This window comes from Macadamia integrifolia, chromosome 7 (genome assembly GCF_013358625.1).
Source record: "Macadamia integrifolia cultivar HAES 741 chromosome 7, SCU_Mint_v3, whole genome shotgun sequence".
NCBI lineage: Eukaryota > Viridiplantae > Streptophyta > Magnoliopsida > Proteales > Proteaceae > Macadamia > Macadamia integrifolia.
The window spans coordinates 22,109,950-22,119,781 of record NC_056563.1 but is presented as its reverse complement, the minus strand read 5'-3'; the positions used below and the strand labels follow the sequence as shown (position 1 = coordinate 22,119,781).

Here is a 9,832-nt window from a genome sequence, read left to right as displayed (position 1 = left end):
TCCAAAGACAATTCTGCCTTCCTTTCCAACCGTAGACGTGATCGCGGTCGTGGGGGGATCATGGATCAGTTGGTATAGGTTCTAGTGGACAGTCTTCTGATCGTGCAGCCGATCAGTGCACTTATTGCGGGAAGCCCAATCATACTATAGAGACTTACTGGGTAAAGCATGGTAAGCCAGAGTGGGCAGCCCAGTTAGCCAATCATGCAGTGTCAGAAGATGGTACTGATACAGTGTCTTCTGTTGATGCTAAACCGAGACCTTCTTTAGGAGATTCATCTACCAGTCTGCGCTATAACATCAATCACTTGCTTCGACGCTTGCATGCTCTCGAGGCATCCTCTAATACATCCAATGGTGGGTCTACATCCACTGCTATCTTAGCTCATGCAAGTACCTCAGCCCTTCTTACCACTACCTCTATCCCTTGGATCATTGATTCAGGTGCTTCTGCTCAAATGACTGGTAAGTCATCATTTTTTAAGACTTTTTCCTCTAGCACCAATGCTATATTTGTTATTCTAGCCAACAGTACTTCCACACCAGTTCTAGGCCATGGTACAATCTCTCCTACCCCCTCTCTGAATTTATCTTCTGTGTTACATATTTCAAAATTTTCATTAAGTTTTGTTTCTGTGAGCTAGCTAACTAGTTCATTAAATTGTTCAGTAATTTTTTTCCCTCTTACTGTGTTTTTTAAGATCTTCACACAAGGAAGACGATTGGGGGAGGGTGTGAAAATGATGGTTTATATTATCTCAACTGTGTTTATATTATCTCAACTGTGATTCTCCTACTTCTTCTGCTACTACTACTGCTATTGAGGATGTGACTCCTTTTCAATGGCATAGTCGTTTAGAACATTCATCCTTGTCTAATTTGAAACTTTTATTTCCTACTTTTAAGTCTATTCTTAGGTTAGAATGTGAGGCATGTGAGTTGAGCAAACATCATCATGTGTCATTTCAATCTCGTTTTGTGTCGCGTAGTCCGTCTTTATTTTCTTTAGTTTATTCTGATGTATGGGGTCCTTGTAGAGTTAGTAATAGATTTGGTTTTCGCTATTTTGTGACTTTTGTGGATGATCATTCTCGCCTTACATAGCTTTACATGTTAAATGATAGATCTGAATTTTTATCTGTGTATCAACAATTCTATAATGAAATAAAAACTCAGTTTAGTATTTTAATTAATATTTTTCATTCTGATAATGCTCTAGAATATGCTCTAAATGATATTTCTGATTTTTGTGCCAACTTTGGGATGATACACCAAACTAGTTGCGCCTATACCCCACAACAAAATGGGGTAGCAGAGTGCAAGAATTGGCATCTTCTCGAGGTAGATTGAGCTATTATGATTCATATACATATTCCTAAGCATTTTTAGTGTGATGGGATTTTGACTGCATGTCACTTGATTAATCGCATGTCATCTTCAATTCTCTCAGAAATGTCTCATTTTTCTATTATGTTTCCTACTTTGCCTAGTTTTCTTATTCCTCCCTGAGTCTTTGGGTGTGTGTGCTTTGTTCATAATTTGCATGTGCAAGTAGATAGACTATCTCCTAGGTCTACTAAGTGCATTTTTTGAGTTATTCACGTACTCAGAAAGGGTACAAGTGCTTTGACCCTATTACTCACATGAACTTTGTTAGTACTGATGTGATTTTCTTTGAGGGCACATCATTTTTTACTCCTCAGGTATCCTAGTCTGGTATGGAGTGGTCTTCTTCATCTCCTCCACCCATTCCCTCTCGTATACCCTTTCCTAATGTTCCTAATGCCAAAGACTCACCTCTCCTACAGGTTTATCAGGGTAGGAAGAATGTTGAACAACCAAGTGGAGAAACCAATATTTCAACTGATTCACTTCCTCCCCTGCCGCCATCCTTTGATGAAGCTCCTCCTCTTCTGTTTAATGACTTACCAATTTCTTAAAGGAAATGTACACGTTTTAGGACTCAAAAATCTATGGTTGTGTATCCTATTGATAACTTTGTTTCCTTGTCTCATATTCCTTCTCCTATCCATGGTCTTGCCCTGTCTCTTTCTACAAATCCTATTTCCCGCACCCATTCTGATGCCCTAAGTATTCCTGGAAGGAAGCTGCCATGGATGTAGAAATGGATGCTCTCTTGAGTTGTGATACCTGGAGGCTGGTAGATTTACCTCATGGCAAGGATTTGGTGAAGTGTCGTTGGGTGTACATTGTTAAGTAATACTCTGATGGCTCTTTTGAGCAGTTGAAAGCACGTCTGGTTGCCAAGGGGTATACTCAGCCATATGGAGTTGATTATTTTGAGACCTTCTTCTCGGTTGTTAGACTGAACTCTGTTCGTCTACTTATTTCTCTTGCTGTCAATTTTGATTGGCCCTTGTTTCAATTGGACATCAAGAATGCCTTCTTATATGGTGATCTGCAGGAAGAGGTGTATATGGAGCAACCTCCTGGTTATCTGGGATTGTCACATTGACTTTTATGCTTCATCACTTCTTTTCTTCATTCTTTGTCATTTGATGACTTTAAACTTTCTTTCTTGAGATTTTTATAAAATTTGATCTTTGATATGAAGTCTCTACAAAACAATACTCGAAGGAAATTTGTAAAGTATGTACCTTTATATGTTTGTTATTATCAAAATCATTTATAGGAGTGTGGGCATGTCCCCAACAAAATGGTCTTCATTGACTAGCTAAAATATTTAGAGACAGAAAACCTTAAGCTAAGTACCTACAAAGACATTTGGGAAGACGATTACCTAGTAGTGGAGTTGTTCGGGGAATGTTTGTTAGAATCGGCGAGGAGGAAGAAAGAGTTACACAGTTTTTGGAGAGTGTGTTTGTAAAGTTTCAAATATACCCTTTTCCAGATATACCAATGCCCTTGGATGCTTCAATGTTCAAACTTATATTGTACCTTGGGTACTAGGGATCAAGTATTGGTACTTTAAAGACCTAAAAAAATATACCCTTTTCCAAATTGTTTTGAGTTACAAAAGGAGATTCAAAACTTAATCAAATTGACAATCCTAACCTCAAAAGTAACCATAAGATGACTAAATAATGAAGGCATCTAAACTGGTTCGGTTACTCTCAAATAGACCCGTATGTAATACATTTTTTTTTCACTAAAAATTCATGTATATTAAAGGAAGAAAAAGAAGAAAAAGAAGAAAAAAGAACAAATATAGTATATCAGATGAGGGAGGGAGAAATACCTAACTCTCACAAAAAGAAGAGAGGGAGAATGAAAGGAAGGTAGCGATTGAAAGCATCCTATAGATGATCTATTAGTTAGACTGGTAGTGCATGTGGGTCATGGCGGAAGGAAGTCCTGGCGATGACCCTGGAGGTGGACTAGTACAGGATATGGGAAGACATCTCTGGCTGACTGATTTTTGGAAGGCCCTCCCTTCCTCGGTGTCGGCAGTGTCCATTGGAGACATTATGGAGGAGGGGGGAAGTGGTTCTGCAGCCATTACAGGGGTGGCAAGGAAATCATATGCCTCCATTGTTGGTTCGGAAGAGCTTGCTTTGGACTAAGGGATACAGAGTGGGAATCACCTGCTCAAAAATCGTTTGCCAAGACAGTAGATACAGTTTTGCCAGTGGTGGATGATCTACCTGAGCCCGTTCATGCCGGAAACTCAACAAAAGTGATCATACCTCAGGAGGAGTATGAGGATCACTTACACAAGTACAAATTTTCCCTGATTGGACGTATCAATTTTTGTTTTATCTCACTGGATGACGTTCGCAGAGAAGCTAGGGAGATTTGGAAATTAAAAGGAAAGGTGAAGATGGTGCCGATGGGAAAAGGTTTCACCATCTTCCAGTTCGATTCTGAAAAGGATATGGCTCTAATGTGGAGGCGAAGCCCTGTAAAGGTTGGAAGGCAATATGTTCGCTTTCAGCGATGGCATCCGGATTTTAGTATCCATGAAAAACAAATCAACAAGGCCCTAGTTTGGGTGCGGTTTCCTGATCTGCCATTAGAATATTGGTATGAGAAGGTTCTATTGACGATGGCCAAGGCATTAGGTGTGGCCAGTTGCACTTGATCACCGCACCAAAAATGTTCTATATGGGAACTATGCCCGAGTCCTTGTTGAGATGGAGGTGGGGGCGCCAAGGCTTGATGAAATCTAGGTCGAACGTAGGCAACCTGGAACTGAGAAATTATTCTAGTTTAAGCAACAAGTGCTTTATGAGGACTCTCTGGGGCAATGCGGCTTCTGCAAAAAGCTGGGGCATCAAGTGCATGCATGCCGTGAAAAGAAGGCTCATGATGAGAAGCAAAATTCTCTGGACAAGGCGGGCCTTCCTGGAGCGGTGTATGAAGAAGATAGAGTCGACTCGGGTAGGGGTGACTCACTGGGTCAAAATGATACCTCTATGGAAAGATTTGAACATGATTTAATGCCAAAAAATTCAAATGTTCAGCAGCAGTTTCAAAACGCTGAAGGGGGAGGGATTGAAACCGTGCCTACCACCATTAGTTCCTCTCGGTTTCCTTCTATGGAGAGGGGAGAGATCCTAATTGATTTGATTGCTTCAAATCACAATCCTTCCCACACCAATTCGGGTAAGCAAATATTATCACAGGATAAGGAGGCGGGTGGCATGGAAACCGTTCCAAAGGAGTCGGCGCAGGAAGGAGAGGAATCCAATGCGGATTCTTCGGATGATGATGACTCAGATTCGACTAAGGATGATGTGGACCGGTATGGTTCAGAGATGGAATCGGACCCAGACCAACTTGATGCGGTTGATGGAGGAGAACCAAACCAGATTGGGATTCACTCTAACGATGAACCAGCCGTGATGCCACCTGAGGACGACTGAGCCGTGGTGACTCAGGGTGTTGTGAGAGTTTCATCGAGACCCAAAAGGTCAGGGACAGCTTCAGGGAGCTCATGTGGTGGGTTGGCGAGTAAAGGTGGCCGTTCCAATGACAACGGAGTGCCCGTGTCTTCATCGACTGCTACTTTGAGTAGAAGGGAGATGGCTAGGATGGGGGCTCTGGTTGTGGATAAAGTGGCGGCATTGGCAGAAAAAGGGAATGAGATAGGGGATAAAAGGGGAAAATCGAAGCAAGGTGGTGGTCAGACCTCGAGGTCTGATAAGGCTAAATAGAAAAATTGATTACTATAAGGATATTTTTTTGGAATATCAGGGGAGTTAAGAAGGCAGCATCTGCTAGAGCGTTGCAAAAATTTTTGCGTGACCTCACCCCAGAGGTGGTCTGCATAGCGGAACCCATAGTGGACTCTCTATCCTTCCCTTACGCCCTTTTTGGTCGCCTTGGCTTCAGGGAAGAATTAATTCATAATGTCGCGACAAGGTCCCTAATCTTTGGATTATTTGGAAAAATTCCTTAATGCGCCCGGTGGTCGTTCAGTCCTCGGAGCAGCTGATCTTAATCTCTCTGGAATGTAATGGTCAGATGGTGTTGGTGTCTATGATTCATGCCTCTTGCTTTAGGGCTGAGCGTCGGAATTTATGGATGGATTTGGTTGCATTAGCCTCCTCCTCCCTTCCATGGGCAGTCATTGGTGATTTTAATGCCACGCTCTACTCCCATGAGAAACGGAGTCCAGGTAGATTTAATGTGGGTGCAGCGGCGGAGTTTCAGGCGATGGTGGATGCATGTGAATTGATCAAAACCCCTTCTCAGCGACCCAAATTCACCTGGACGAATAATAGACGTACAGGTCATGTGGCAGCAGTGCTCGATAGAAGTTTCTTCAATGCTCGTTGGTTAGATGTTTTTGGTGATTGCACGCAACAGGTCCTCCATCGGTTAGTGTCGGACCATGCACCTATTTTACTCTCTTCAGTGGCAGCCCCCAAGCCTAGGAATGCCCCTTTCCGCTTCCATCAGTTTTGGATGGATGACGGGTCTTTTGAGGAGCTCGTGAGGGAGGTGTGGCATAGGGACGTAAGGGGGGGCCCAATTGGAAGGCTGGTCCAGAAATTAAAGGCTATGAAGGGTGCGCTTAAAGGGTGGGCAAGACAAACATTTCCAAATGCTGATTTGGCCCTCAAGGAAGCTACTGATGTGGTGGTGGAGGTGCAGTGGTCCATTGACCAGGTTGGTATGACGGATGAATTGTTTACATTACTATAGGTGGTTATGTATATTTGCACCTTACACACACATCAACTTCTCTTCTTTGTTACAATTGTCAATGCCCCCCCATTAAAACCCACCATCAACTCCTCTTCTTTGTTACAATTGTCAATGCCCTCCATCAACTTCTCTTCGTTTCAATTGTCAATGCCCTCCATTAAAACCCACCATCTCCCTCGCACTCTCGGGAGTGATATTAATTGCTCTTTAGATTAATAGTATGGTAGTCCCATCACTCACTCTCATATGTTGGGTGATTTTTTTTTTTTTTAACGAGTATTTAAGCCTTTGATATGACTACTTCTACGAGTCTATATTGACCCCACAACCATATAGATCAAGTCATTATCAGAATTAAATGAGAAACATTAAACTTTCACTGAAAGTAGTAAAGATCCCTAAACACCTCCATATGAATGACCTAAAGGAGGTAAGAGTAGTCAAATTCAGAACCACACGCTTCTTAAGGCAAAGGACCCTTGCCAACTCCACTACCTCATTGCATGGGTTTCATGTGACTGTTTATTTAGCATGCCTATGCACAGTTGCATATAAAAGCCATTGAGAAGTAACTGGTTAAGACATTTGAACTATGGAAAAAAGAACCTTGCCTACTTACTTGAATCTATGCCCAAATACAGGCAGACACGAAAAGACCACACAAATCATTTGTTATATGGGTTGTGTAGTTGGTTTGAGATTTGCAGTTTATGAATCTATTTACGTATAGGTGGTTATGTATATTTGCAGGCATGGTGCTGAAGTGAGAGGTTATTTCATATGGTCTCTTTTGGACAACTTTGAATGGTTATATGGGTATACTTTGCGGTTTGGGATTTACTTTGTGGATTATAATACATTAGAGAGAACACCGAAACTATCTGCACTTTGGTGCAAGAAATTTCTTAATGGAGTGAAGGTATTAAAACAGAAAAGAAAATGAAGGAAGAGTTGGAAGACCTCTGCATCTACCTTATAGCCACATGTGCTATTCAACTATTATAGTTGTGTTATGTATATTGTTGTATTACATATGGGTCAGTCGTTGCAGGTATATTTGATCAACATATGTCAGTGATCTTTGATTGGCCAGGTAGTGAAGTAGGTATCTCTTTTGTCCATGCAAGTTCTTTTAAAAATATGCGTAGGCAATTGTGGTTAGATCTGGAGTTGTTGATATCTTCTTTGGTTCCTTGGTCTGTGATGGGGGATTTCAATGTGACCCTGCTCTCTCATGAGAAAAGAGGTCCTGGTAAGTTTAATCTTGGATCGGCTACTGAATTCCAGGCAATGATTGATGCGTGTGAATTGCTCTCTATCCCTTCTCAGGGAAAGAAATTCACTTGGACTAACAATCGTCGAAGGGGTCATGCAGTTGCAGTGTTAGATAGGAATTTTTGTGATGAGAAGTGGATAGACGTGTTTAGAAATGTGAAGCAACGTGTATTGTTGTCTTCGGTATCAGATCATGCCCCTCTATTTGTTGTCTCTAATGTTGTTCAAAGGCCTACAACTATCCCCTTCAGATTCCATAGCTTTTGGATGGAAAATGATCAATTTATCTTCGTGGCTGAGGAAGCTTGGAAAACTCAGATAGTAAGTGATCCAATTGTCGTTCTGGCACAGAAATTAAAGCAGGTCAAGGAGAATTTAAAGGTTTGGGGGAGGGCTACCTTTCCTAACCTGAATGATGAGGTCGACAAAGCAAAGCTGAAATTAAAGAAGGTTCAAGACATGATAGAGGTGGCTGGGATGAACGATGAATTATTTAACAGAGAGGCAAATGCAAAAACAGTATTATTGAAGGTCAACCAAATGTACGAGAAGTTGTGGGCTGAAAAAGCTAAACTGAGATGGATGAAAAATGGAGACTGTAACTCAAAAATTTTTCATCTTTCAGTGAAGCTTAGGAGGTTGAAAAATCAGATCACCTCCCTAAAAAAGGAAGATGGAACATAGGTTTCAGACCAATAGGGAATATCGTCTTATGTCTATGATTTTTTTGAGAAATTTCATGAGGTTGATGCAATCACAGTTCATAATGACCTTCTTGATAATATTCCCAGGGTGTTGGAGGAGGAGGACGTGGCAGGATTGGAGATTGCCCCGAGTGGGGATGAAATAAAACAAGCGGTTTGGGATTTAGATCCTGTAAGCTCTCCAGGTCCTGATGGGTTCCCAGGCAGCTTCTTCAGGCGATGTTGGGCCATTGTTGAGGGTGATTTTTGTAGGGCAGTGAAAAATTTCTTTGAGAAAGGGTGGCTTCCTAAAGGAATAAACAATTGTTTTATTTCCTTGATCCCCAAAGTTGAGGGTGCGGCCTCTCTAGATAGGTTTTGACCTATATGTATGGGAAACTTTTATTGCAAAGTGATATCAAAAATATTATCTTCAAGATTACTTGTTGTTTTGCCTAAATTGGTCTCGGAAGAGCAAGGCGCTTTCCAGCAGGGTAAAATAATTTCGGCAAATATCAGCCTCGCATCAGAACTGTCAAATTTGATGCACTCTTCGGTTAGGGGTGGTGGAATGGGGCTAAAGCTCGATGTTCAAAAGGCATATGACTCTCTAGCTTGGGAATTCCTCTTTGCAGTTCTGTGCAAATTTGGGTTCTCCTCTAGGTGGATTTGTTGGATTCACAACCTTCTACTATCTTCCCGAATATCTATCTTGGTGAATGGTGGCCTGGTGGGGTTCTTTGGGGATGGTAGAGGTCTCCAGCAAGGAGATCTTTTGTCTCCCTTCTTATTTATTCTGGCAGAAGAGGTTCTCTGTAAAGGTCTTAGAAGCCTAGCAAAGGATGGTTTGATAAAATCTCTTCCTGGGGCTCGAGGTGTGTTAACTCCCTCCCATTTATCTCCCTCCCATTGATAAAATCTCTTCATAAATGCATCTGCTCAGTTCGCCAAAAATCTTAAGGCCTTTCTTGATAAATATCAGGCTTTCTCCGGCCAAATATTTAATCTAGAAAAAAGTAGTTTGTTCTTTGGAAAGGTTGCCCCTCACAGGAAACAGTTTATAAGTAATTTCATGGGAATCCAATCTGCAAGGCTGCCTACTAAATATTTAGGTGTGGACCTCTTCAAGGGGAGAGTTAAATGGCACCACATGTTACCGTTGATGGATAAAATCAAGAAGAGGCTGTCAGGATGGAAGGGNCCTTTGTCTCCCTTTTATTTATTCTGGCATAAGAGGTTCTCTGTAGAGGTCTTAGAAGCATGGTAAAGGATGGTTTGATAAAATCTCTTCCTGGGCCTCGAGGTGTGTTAACTCCCTCCCATTTATTGTTTGCTGACGACATTTTCATTTTCATAAATGCATCTGCTTAGTTCGTCAAAAATCTTAAGGCCTTTCTTGATAAATATCAGGCGTTCTCCGGCCAAATATTTAATCTAGAAAAAAGTAGTTTATTCTTTGGAAAGGTTGCCCCTCACAGAAAATATTTTATAAGTAATTTTATGGGAATCCAATCTGCAAGGCAACCTACTAAATATTTAGGTGTGGAGCTCTTCAAGGGGAGAGTTAAACGGGACCAGATGTTACCGCTGATGGATAAAATCAGGAAGAGGCTATCGGGATGGAAGGGTCAACTTCTCTCGATGGCTGGTAGGGTGGAGTTGGTTAAATCAATGATTTCAAGCATCCCAATTCATAATTTCGGGATTTATTGGTGGCCAGGAAGCTCAATAAAATTAGT

At 41.5% G+C, this 9,832-nt stretch overlaps 2 protein-coding genes across 3 annotated transcripts in view; both read left to right on the top strand.

The window, feature by feature from the left end:
• Positions 1-9,040, top strand: part of LOC122084577 (beta-glucosidase 9-like) — a 42,945-nt gene extending 33,905 nt beyond the window's left edge. For both annotated transcript variants that reach the window (XM_042652935.1, XM_042652933.1), the window contains one exon: positions 8,202-9,040. The gene's annotated coding sequence lies outside the window, so the exon portion shown is untranslated. The remainder of the gene's footprint in view (positions 1-8,201) is intronic.
• On the top strand, positions 3,321-4,847 carry LOC122084825. The gene is made up of 3 exons (XM_042653249.1): positions 3,321-3,468; positions 3,555-4,015; positions 4,191-4,847. The coding sequence occupies exons 1-3, from the start codon at positions 3,321-3,323 to the stop codon at positions 4,845-4,847; spliced, it is 1,266 nt and encodes a 421-aa protein (XP_042509183.1).
• Positions 9,041-9,832: the final 792 nt, after the last annotated feature.

Coding starts and splice junctions, on each gene's coding strand:
- LOC122084825 (XM_042653249.1), top strand. CDS start 3,321: ATGGCGGAAGGAAGTCCTGGCGATGACCCTGGAGGTGGACTAGTACAG. Junction 3,469..3,554: donor TATGGAGGAGGGGGGAAGTG/GTTCTGCAGCCA, acceptor TAAGGGATACAG/AGTGGGAATCACCTGCTCAA. Junction 4,016..4,190: donor TAGAATATTGGTATGAGAAG/GTTCTATTGACG, acceptor AAATTATTCTAG/TTTAAGCAACAAGTGCTTTA.